Source organism: Abrus precatorius, unplaced genomic scaffold (genome assembly GCF_003935025.1).
Source record: "Abrus precatorius isolate BTA unplaced genomic scaffold, Abrus_2018 Scaffold3, whole genome shotgun sequence".
NCBI lineage: Eukaryota > Viridiplantae > Streptophyta > Magnoliopsida > Fabales > Fabaceae > Abrus > Abrus precatorius.
The window spans coordinates 4,360,528-4,372,637 of NW_020874373.1; the positions used below are offsets into that span (position 1 = coordinate 4,360,528).

The 12,110-nt window shown below is 25.0% G+C and overlaps 1 protein-coding gene across 1 annotated transcript; it reads right to left on the bottom strand.

The window, feature by feature from the left end:
• Positions 1–4,352: 4,352 nt before the first annotated feature.
• On the bottom strand, positions 4,353–7,163 carry LOC113861020 (transcription factor MYB11-like). Its single transcript, XM_027493617.1, has 3 exons — positions 7,031–7,163; positions 6,640–6,769; positions 4,353–5,292 (listed from the first exon to the last, which is right to left on the bottom strand). The coding sequence occupies exons 1-3, from the start codon at positions 7,161–7,163 to the stop codon at positions 4,353–4,355; spliced, it is 1,203 nt and encodes a 400-aa protein (XP_027349418.1).
• Positions 7,164–12,110: the final 4,947 nt, after the last annotated feature.

Sequence of the window (12,110 nt, forward strand, 5' to 3'; positions counted from 1 at the left end):
TACTATTTTCTAGTAGTTACGTTGACGTACGACTAAACATGGGTTCAACCGTTCAACAGTATTGCTAAGTTTTGTGTTTCCTTGATGTCTTTTGCTTTTAACCATCGGGACCATAAATATGTAAGCAACTGAAGCAACCGCAAATTGTAAGTTATAACATAGTCTTACAACATAATATTTTGTAAGTTTAATTGCACCAAACAAAACAGGAATATGGGGATTGAAAAGGTTAAATGAAGGAATCGATACACAATAGTGATAAGGACATGCAGCTGCAAGCTGCCAGCTACAAGTTGATTCATTTACTAGGTATCAAGTTGCTAGTCCATTTCTTCTTTTGTTTCATTCGATCGACTAAAGCGCATTTGCTGTTTTACTAACAAAACCTACCTGGAAGAGTTTAAATATTTATAAATAATTTTTTATAAAAAAATTATATATTTATTTTAGAATTTTTTAATTTTAATTTTTATAAGCAGCTAATAATTATAAAATTTTATTAAAAAATTTATTTATTATTTATTTATAACTTTAATATAATAATTGTATAAATTTTTTTATTAATAAATGCTTAAACTCAATCTTAAATATTGAAATTAACAAAATCTATTATTATATATATATATATATATTTATATTTATGTGTTTGGAGAAATAATTTTTTTTAAAATTAAAAAAATTATACTTATTTACTTCCTTTTGTAATTAAAAAATAATTTAACACAATTAGAAAATATTTTAAAAAATTAAATTATAATAAAAAATGAAACTCACGTTATTTTTTGAACTTATAATAAATTTTAATAAATAATTAAAAAATATTAAAATAAATGCTGACTTTTATCGAATGAAGACAAGGATGCTGACAATTTAGGGAAGACCGGGTTCCACCAAGTTAAAAATGTTAGTGGGGCCTGGTCTTAATTTCCACTTATGAAACAGCAAAGTAATATCAATGTCGCCCCCTCTTCTACGTGGGACTGTTGTCAGCCGTCTCTCATGAAAGCTCTGACAAGCGGAAAAGGTTTGTGATCATGCACCACTAAAACGTGTGTCTGTATTTTTAAAATTTATCGGTCAATTTACAACTACAAATATTTTTTATTTATATGATATTTTAAAGTAATATATAAAAATATAGAATTTAAATTTTTCAACAAATAACTATTTATAATTTTTAATGAGATGAAAATATTTAGATATAAAATAGTTACTTAGTTGATTTTTTAATTTTTTAAATTTTTTTTTTAAATTCTTAAAATAATATTTTTTAAAATATATTTTTTGTTTGATTTTTTTTTGTCACGTTTACATTTATTTTATTTACTATATAAATGAAATTAATTTTTTTATTCAATTTCTTCTTTAACAAATACAAAATTATACAATTATACCACGTTTTATGTTGATCTAACTTCTAAAATTTAATTAAAAAAATATATATTTAAAAAATATTTTTTAAAAACATTAAAAAAAATAAAAAAATTTACAAAGTTATTAAAAAATAGAAAAACTAAAAATTCTTGTCAATAATATTTTTTAAAAATTTAATTTAACATATATAAAAATTACTAATAATATTTTTTGTTAAATTTTATAAATTTCTTATATCTTCGTAATTTCTTTTACATTTCATATTTTAGTATTTATAATGGGATTAAGATTTTATTGAGAATAATAGATTAATAGATATATGATATTAATAGTAAATTATCTTAATTCTTAACCTGTTTTATACTTAAAAAATTTGAAAAAATCAACTCATAGTCATAGATAGTAAATATTAAATATTTCAGTTTTTCAAATTTAAAAATATCATATTAATTATTAATTTTTGTTTTGTGACTTATTTTATTATTTATATCTAAACACCGTTAATAAACCAAAATCCATATTTACTCAGTGAAATTTTCAATTTAAATCTTTTTTTTTAAATCCTGACCGTGTGATTAGTACCGAGACTTTCGTCGGAAGATGATTTTTTTTTTTTCCTGGAGAAAAAGAAAGAATATAAGGTTTATGTAATTTAAGAAAAGAAAATTAAATGATGAAAAAAGCTTTTAATTTTTTTATTTTATATTTTATAACTTTTTATTAAATAATTTATATTAATCATCGTTTCTTCTCATTATCTTAAAAATATTTTCTTTCTTATATCCTCTAAAGTTTTAAATAAAACTGAAGTTTGAAAATTAAGTGTATTAGAGGTCTATAATTTTATTATTTTTTTAACAAAAAGTTTTATCAATTAAATGAGGATTATTATATATATATATATATATATATATATTAATAAATATGTTAATTTTAAAATTTAAATTAAGATTATTTAAAAAGTAATAAATTGATGTATGAAAAATAACACCTACATTTAAATTTTTTTCAAAATATTATATATGGATAAGATATCCAATTAGATAATATTTGTGTAACAATGAAAATTTATGTTTTAGGGTTTACATATATTTACAGTTATTGTTATAATTGAAATGGAGAAAGTTATTTTTTTCAAAAAAGATTGATTGTGAATAATTTCACTTAAACATTACTTTCTTAAATTTATTAGTGTTTTCTATTTTTTTAAAGTTATAGTTAAAATATTTTTTATAATAATTTTTAACTATTTTATCTTTAAATTTACATTTACAATAAATTTTTTTAAATTTTTATATATTTTTAAAATTATTATAATTTTAATATATATTACTGAAAACTTTTTTTTATTGAGATTGATTTTTCATATTTATGAAAATTGGAAGTTATAAATAATAAAATATAATATTTAAAAAAATTATGAAAATATAAACTTTATAAATATAAAAAATTATAATTTTTGTATATACTGATGATAAAAAGTTTCAAATTTTTAAAAATATTTATCAATAATTTTTTTTAAAAAATTTAAATTTTGTTTGGTTGATTTTTCAAAAAAAATATTAAATATTATGCAATTTTTTAATTATATTTTTATAATTTTAAAAAAATATTTTAGTAATATATATATATATATAAAAGCCTCTTAGTGATGGACCAAAGCATTCATTTGCACTTCAACAACAATTTTGGCGGCAAGCGGAAACTGCAATAAACTCGATTCGACAGTCCACAGACTGAAAAGCAGAAGGTACTCAAATGTAAACAAATTATGCATAGAATGCGAGGAAGGCACGGCCACGTGCAGGGTAAGTTTACGTTTAATTATCCTTTTTTAGTTTCGATGTTTTTTATTTTTAGATATAAAGAAAATAAACCAATGGATCTCACAATTTTGTTTTAATCTTACCCTTACTACAAAATGAACAGTGTTGCACTATTACAAACAGACCATAACAGTAGTCTTTGTCATGGATCCATTTGCACGTTACTGAGATTCACACTCTTAGCCGTGGGTTGTTACTTAAAATGAAATTTGTTACCTAAATATTCTTTGAATGTTTATATTTAGAATAAAATTAAAAAAACATGTAATATGATTAAAAAATGAAAATTAAACTTATTTAATTAATAAAGTTAAAGGTAAGTAGGCATGATTTGATTTGTTTGATTAGATACTAACTCAATACATGTAAAAGGCATATAGATTCTTTTTTTAATTGTGGCACTAACTGAATGTTTAATTACATTTTTATTTAAATAAAAATAGAAAAAATAATAATATTTACATAAAATTTGCTTAACAACTTTTATACATAATAATAATAAATTAAAAAAAAAGTAATTTATACAAAGCCACCGTTAGTACGAGAGATGGGAAATTTTATTATTGGGTTTCTTAGGGAAATTACTTCAATAGGTTATTTGACAAAATACAGATTTATATTATATTATAGATTAAAATAATTTGTTATCTATAATTCTTATTAATTAAAATTAAAATTTTCCATTTAATAAAAACATATCATATCAAATATAATAAATAATTTGCTTTTAAAATAAAAAATTTTAGAGTGTAAGTACACTTTTAATCTATTAATCATGACTAATTTGTATTTTTTATATTCATATATCTTTTATTCAATCTCAGTGTCTTAACTTTTTCTTTAGTAGTTATAATAGTTTTTTTTTAGTTACCTAATCTGTTCTTATGCCTCTCAATTATTGTTTCTCGAAATCTCCTCCCAAATTTTATCGATCAAATTATCATATTTTACCTATATTTTAAAAAAATCAAATATTACCCGTTTTCAATCCGTAATTTCACATTTTACAAGATGATTTAAATCTGATAGAAATAGATCGGTGTAAATGTAATTACATATTCTTCTCTGAAGTGGTAAGATGTTCATAGTTTTGACATCCTAAAATCAAATAAAGGGAAAGAAAATAGCTGAGAATACATGCTCATAAAGAGATTACACATCAGCTTCAGAAAGAAACCAAGAAACAAATGCATTTTGTTCCTCAGGACCAATCTCTCCAAAGTTCTGAAAATCCTTTTCCCAGTCTTGATCTTCCCACAGCCAACTCAACAAGTCTTCACTGTGCTCCCATAACACCGACTCATCTTTATGATCCGTCTGCATGACCCTTTCCCAGTCCCAGTTACAATCATCTAAGCCCGAAGCCATTGAAGCGCAAGAATGCAACTCCCCATTCGTGCTGTGGTTCCCACTACTCTCTCGCTCCTCCTCACTAGACCCCATTTTGTCATTACACGTGTCACCTCTTTCATTTCCCATCACATCAACAACTTCATTATCGTCATTAATACAGGTCAATTCCCCACTTGCTTCTAGCACGCAACTCGTGTCCAATATATCATTAAAATTCCACACTTCTCCATCATTAATAATAATAATATCCTCGTCATGCGGTCCCAATGTTAAATTTCCATTTTTCTCACCGTTGAGGCACTGTAACAACACAGTGCCTTCATTTTCTTCTTGAATAGTACTTTCTTGGTGATCATGGGCACTAGTACTCGGCCCATCACCTAGTTCTTCCCTTTCATGCTCGTCCAAAACCATTAAATCCATTATAGTGCTAGACAAGTTCTCGCTCTCTAGTGTCGGAGTGGGTGGGAGCGGAATTGCTTCGGTATTATTGTGGATGTGATCAGTGTCACTAGGTTTCGGCCTTTCTAATAGATTAGTACTTTTCTGGGCATAGGTTTTGGACCTCTTCATGGCCCACCTGCTTGTTCTACCACCTTTGCGCTTAGGTGGGAGAGTGATGATCTCTTTGTTACTTGTTCCACGGGAACTGTAAATTTTCCTGCTCAAATGAGAGTTCCAATAGTTTTTAATCTCGTTGTCTGTTCTTCCGGGCAAGTGACTTGCAATCAACGACCACCTGAAGTTACCAAGTCGGTATCAGAAACTTTTTCATGTCTTTTTCATTTCTACTTCTTCTTCTTTTACAGTTTTGTTATATACTTTTTTTATGCAGCAGTTTTGTTCATGACTTTAAAAATATTTAAGGTATTTCGTAATAATTTTTAAAATAAAGAGTTAAATAAAAATCAATATAATGTTAGATTATTTCGTTTGAAATGATTTTATTAAAGTTAATCTTTGAAATTTATTTTACGAATTTAAAATAATGATTTTTATTAAAAAATATCGTTTTATACAATAATTATAATTTTTAATTTCATAAATAGATTTCTTAAATCTTTAAAATTGATCCCATAAATTGAGGAAAAGTTTGCATAAGAAAATTGGTAAACGAAAGTAGTAATACGTGAGAAATGGCTGCAGGTTGCAAAGGAGCAGCATTTAAGTTTGTGCAGAGGCCACCACCATTAAATTCAATGGCAGTTAAGGAGAAAATTTTCTAATCTCTACACCTCCACCACCTGACCAATAGTTTCACGACATATATGTATTTTTATATATAAAAAAAAATGCACGACGAGGCGTAAGTATCCGGATCCACCTAAAAATTTTTCGCAATAAAGTTAGAATATAAAATTATTAATAGTATATTTTACTTTCAAACCACGAGTTGCATGCGCCCTTTGGAGCATACCCTCCGGAGGGACCTAAATTGTTTAAAAGTTAATAATTTAACTTTACAATTTAATTAAATTAAAAAATGAAATTTTATAATTTCAATTTTTCTTTTTTATTGCTAAATTTTAATTAAATAGAATCATACTTATAACATATTCATTATTTTTTATTATATTTTTAAGCATAAAAATACTTTTCCTTTAATTTTGTCATTATTTTATGTAAAAACAAAACGAAATAAGCAAGTCAAACTTTATGTTACTTTTATATTTCGTTCAAAAGAAATTTTTCAATAAAACAAAACGAAATCAAATTTATATTGACGCACATTTTTTTTCATATTTTATAATACAAAAAACATAGAATGAATAATTCATTGCATTTTTTTGACTTTAATGTATTGAAAATTAAATCTAAAATTAACTTTAAAAAAACGAAAAAAAATTTGCTCTAATTTTATTTCTTGTAATCTTAAGAAATTTTAAATGATGCAACGGTAGTTACTGTTCGTCGCTTTGCATCCTAAAACAAGCCTTCAGACATTTGCTTAATTTGTTTTTATTACTACAACAGCAAACAGCTTCTTCTTTTTTTTCTTAAAAAATATGAAAGTAACTGGAGTGAGTCCCAGAAATAAGCATGAAATTAATATTGACACATTGATAATAAAAAAGAGAGAGAGTACCTGTTGCCAAGTGAAGCATGCAACTTCATTATGATATTTTCCTCTTCAACAGAAATGTTACCTCTTTTGAGATCAGCTCTCAAATAATTAATCCATCTTAATCTGCAACTCTTCCCACACCTCAGCAATCCTTAAGAATGAAAAAAATTAAAATGCCGGTAAGAGAAAACCCAATCAACAACACAAATCAGGCATTCAACGGTAAACCTTATAGCTGGAAGGTCACACAACAAATATACAGTGTAAATACTAATCTTGATATCTCAAGATGTAAATATTTTTCACTTTTAATTCTTAATTTTAGGAAACAATTACTTTAATTTTAACCTGTGATTTACATCAAAAGTTTAAAATAAACGTCATTATTTGAAGTCATTGATTAAATTTATACCTGCATTTTTGGGCAATGACCTCCAGGAACCTTCTCCGTTGGCCTGAATGTACTTGGTCAAAATTTCATCCTCCTCTGCGGTCCATCTCCCCTTCTTCAAACCCACTTTCGCACAACAAGGAGCCCTTCCCATATCAGAGGTATGCTAATTTGTTGGCCCAGTGATTGTTTTGTCAAATATGGTACGTACAACGCACACAACAAACTAGTTTTGGAAATGGCTACCTCTCTCACTAAGAATAATGGCGATGCAAGGGTGTGTGCATGTTCGAAGTAGTTAACTTTTAAATGTGAGAACCTCGTCTTGTGTTGGAGCTGGCATATAGCACAAATGCAAAGGAAGGAAGGAAGCAGCACGATTTATTTAAAGTAGGTAGGGTCGTAGTGGGTGCCGGAGTAGGCATGAGTATAAGTGAGGGGAGAGTGGGAGTGAAAGAGAAAGAGAAAGAGAACGAGAAGTGGGGCTAACGAATGAGATGTATCAGCGGTGGTGGAAGTGCCACGTTGACCGTGTCTGAATCCTCTGTCGTGGCTTTCCCATCATTGAGGGACTACATAGCCTTGTGACGGGGCATTTCAGCTCCCACGTCGGTCACCATGTACAATCACTTCTGGCCCGTTCAAATGTGTTTAATATTTTATTTTTTAATCTATGCTCCGATAGTATGCTTTTTTTTCCTTAAATAATATTTTTAAAAATAATTTCTTAAATAGGATTTTTTAAAATTAATTTTTAATTTAATGTTTTTCTCTTTTAAATCAGCAATAGTATCCTTCGTGGACACATGATAGTATATTATTATTATTATAATAACTTATTATCTCAATATATCTTATACTACATTAAAGATTAACACATATTATAATTATATGTATATTAAACAAAATAAAATAAATAATTTTTATTAGTATTTTAATAAATTATTGTCATATAATATTTAATATTTGTATATTTTATTATTATCATGATAATTATATTTTTTATAAATATTTAAAAAATTATTATTTTAAACAATTTTAAATTTATTAAAATAATTATTTTAATATAATCGTCATACAATACTTTTTTTGCAGACAAGGAATACGTAGCATAAATATATACAGTTACGTGTTTGTATAAAATAAAAAAACTTTAAAATTATAAATCATGAGCATTACATAAATAATTTTTTTAAATATTATTTAAGGATATATTATAAAAAAGTTAATAATTCATAAATGTTTATAGAATAAAACTATAACATTTAATGCTATCCCTGTATTAAATTTTATGATGCTTTATAAGAATATTTTTTAAAAATATCATACGGATTTCTTCTAGCAGAGTTCTTTGGCTTGTTCAACAACTTTGGTAGCTGTTCTCCTCAAATCCGCATCGACAACAGACAAGACCTCAGCGGCTCCTACGAAACAATGTCACAAAATGAACAACAAAAACCATAAATTGATAAAAATAATGAAAAGGAAGAGTTACTTACCAGGGCCAACGAAGCCAACAGAAGAGGCAACAGAGTTCTTAGCATAAAGAAGAACAAGCTTGAAGATAGGATTGGGTACGGGCGAGTCCAGGTGATCAAGCGTCCATTCAAAAGCAGGTAATAATAAAAAATATAAGTATAAGATGGTTTGGGAGGATAGTTTTTTTTTTTTTTAAGGAGCAGAATATTCTTAAATCGGTATTTTATATTTAATTTAAATTTTTTATTTAATTTAAATTTAATAAATTATAATTTATTATTTTATTAATGATCAGATTTAAATTAAATAAAATACTCAAACTAATATAAATTTCTTTTTTTTTTAAATAGACTACCTGCAATTATAGTATTAAAATAATAATAATAATAATTTATTATTATTCTATCTCATTTGATATACATATAGTTACAACAAATGGTAGTCTTTGATGTAGTCAGACATACTGAGATAATAATTTGTTAAAATAATAAAAAAAATATCAGACAAAAAATTAGTTTAAAAAAAACTATATTTTAAAAATTTATTTTTAAAAACACATTATTTAAGTAAACAAATTATGATACTAAGAGAAATAAAAAAAATGTTTAGTTTTAAAAATTAAAAAAAGATAAATTTGTGTACGAACTAATTTATAAATTTGAGTCAAAAATATTTTTGTAAATTGGTGATACAAATTTAGTTTGTATCTTGATTTTGATAGTGTTAAAAGAGTGGATAAAAGTGTAGATGAATGCATTATTAATTCTATTGCTAACAACGTCAATGAAGGTGTATTTGAGGATAAAAAAAAGTTTTGATGAAATATTAAAGTTTAGAGTAGGTGAATGTGAGGGTAAAAATGACGAAGTAGTTGAAAAGAAAAAATAATTAAACAAAAATTATTAAAAATTGATTGAGTTTTGAGGATGAAAAATTAAAAAAAAGAAGAAGACTATATCCTCATTTACATAGATAAAATAAGAAGAATGAAAATAATGAAATTAGAGTTAAAAGTAAAGAAAAAAGTGTGAGTGAATTATAAAATTAAGACATAGACTAAAGATGCATCACAAATTTATAAAAATACTTTTAATTTAAATTTATAAGTTATTATTTGCATATAAAAAAATTATGAATTAATCTTTATTTTATATATTTTTTTAATTTAGTCTATTACTTTTTTTAATATTATTTATTCTGAATTTAATGGCTAAAACTAGATTAAAAAAAATATAAGTAATTTATAAATTTTTAACATATAACTACTAAATTACAATTTTAAGCAAAATATAAGGATGAAAATATTATTTAAAACTTAATTTATTAAACTAGAAGAAATCTGAATCTGAATGGCTTCGATAATTCTCCTGTTCTTTTATAGTTTCAATCGTGAAGTGTAAAACGAGAAGCCTCAAACTAGAGCCGCCGCTACCCACTGCTGTGCTTAATGCTCCGTCTTCCGGTCGTCGTCTTCGCTGACGTGCTTCTATGCTCGCGCCCCCCTCGTATGTGCTACTGTGGCCCACGTAGAGTTATTCCGTCTCCGTGTCTCGTCGACGTTGGATTCGTCAATTTTTGTCTTGTGAGTCGTGACCGGTGTCTCCGTGCGACCAGAATTATGTATTTGTGAACATTGCGTTTTATCAAAATTTATTAAATAGTATAGGTTTTCAAATTTAATATTATGTCAGCAGAAACAAAATATATTATTTTTAATAAAAATTTATCATTTAAATATAATTTATATCTTATTTTTTAATATTTAATAAAATAACATATGCTTATTTACTTTTATGTCGTAACATATATTAAAATAAAATGATATTTTATTTTTTTTATTATTTTTATTCAACTAGCATATTTTATCTTCTTACTTTATCATGTTTACTGAACATGTTCTTATACTTTTCTAAATTATAACTTTCATAATTTTATTTAATTAATAACACTAAACGTGAGGAGTATAGCTCTAAAAAGTTTTAGTATATTATGATAAATAATAAAAGTAGTTTATGCTAACTTTAAAACATTTTAATTAGTATTTAGTTGTATAAACTCGAGTAGTTGATAGAAATATATTTTTTTAAAACTCTGATATTTCAACTCATTGACTTAAAATCTAATATTGATAATAAAAGTTATATACATCTTTCTATCGGAGTTTATCTATATTTTAAAAAACTAAAACATAAATTATTGAATTTTATCATGTTTTAAAGTTGTGGTAGTTAAATTTGTATGACTCTAATTTCTTCTCTTTATATTATTTGTATCTATTTTTATTAACGGAGCATAAACCTAAATAAAACAAAGATTACTTGAATAATATGGAAAATTAAAATTCTCCATTATCCTTTTTAAAGATGTGGATAAGCTGGGAGGAAAATTGTAAATCAAGATTATTTTTCGGCCTATCAAAGGCCCAATTATCGAATTAATTTACAAAATGAATAATTTTCTTAAATACATGATAAAAGCTAACAATTATAGTGAAATTTATGAGCAAAGAGATTTCTTTAATAATAAAATATAACCTATTTTTATGAAAACACTATAATTAATTAATAGAATGTTGAATTTATAATCTATTTCAACTAAAACATTTTCTAAATTGAAGTCTTTAATTAACCTAGTATCCAAAAGATGAACCCATAACTCTGAGGCAATAACCGAACAAGAGTTTAGTTTCGTGACAAAACCCACACAAAATTTGCATTAATAATCTCTAATAAGACTTCTACAGGTAGCTAACTCTTAATATTTATAGATAGAACCACTCACATTAAGCTTGAATTTATGGAAAGGAGGAAGAGATCGGTCAATAAGGATCTTCTGGTTGCTCAAGTCTTCAAAAGAAAAAAATAATAGAAGTTATATTAAAAATATGTTTGTTAAGAATGAACCAAAAAATCATTTAAATTCAATAATTTCTATTAAAAATTCAATCATCCCTATTTAATTAAAAAAGTGAAAGAGTAATTCCAAATTGAACATTTTAATAGTTAATATCATTTATACAAATAACTTTTAAAATTTAAAAAGCAAGTCAACCAATCAAACTCAAATTGAAAAAAGCAGCTTATAGCTTATAAATCATCAAGAACGAAGTTATTTTGAATATTAAAAGAAAGAATTTTGTTAATCTTAAAGGTTAAGAATAAACATCTACAAATATAAATTTTTTATAAATAAAATAAAATTATTATATTAAAGTTATAAAAATACAATAAATACTTTTTTTTTAATAAAATTTTACTATTATCAACTGTTTATTCTCAACTCTTAGAATTGAAGTTAACAAAATATTTAAAAAAATCATAATTTTTAAAGATATGCATCACAAATTTATGACTATTATCACATTTATTACATAAACTATAATTAGCAAAACTTCTATTAAACCTTTTCTTTGTAGCAACTTACCAAAGAAACAATTATTTGCACTTTTAATCCTTAATTAAATTAATTAACGCTAATCATAATTTTAATTTTAGAACCACCGTAATTATTTTAATGAATAATAAACCTATGATAATGGAAGACATTTTCTTCTTATTTGGCCCAAACCAACACCCAACGTTTACGGCTAAGCTTCCCAATTATTTTCAAACCAATTTATCGA

What these genes read in the sequence shown, in the direction of transcription:
- LOC113861020 (XM_027493617.1), bottom strand. Translation starts at nt 7,163, where the DNA reads ATGGGAAGGGCTCCTTGTTGTGCGAAAGTGGGTTTGAAGAAGGGGAGA. An exon ending in GTCATTGCCCAAAAATGCAG is followed by an intron (nt 6,770 to 7,030) that starts GTATAAATTTAA and finishes TTCATTCTTAAG; the next exon opens with GATTGCTGAGGTGTGGGAAG. An exon ending in CATGCTTCACTTGGCAACAG is followed by an intron (nt 5,293 to 6,639) that starts GTACTCTCTCTC and finishes TGGTAACTTCAG; the next exon opens with GTGGTCGTTGATTGCAAGTC.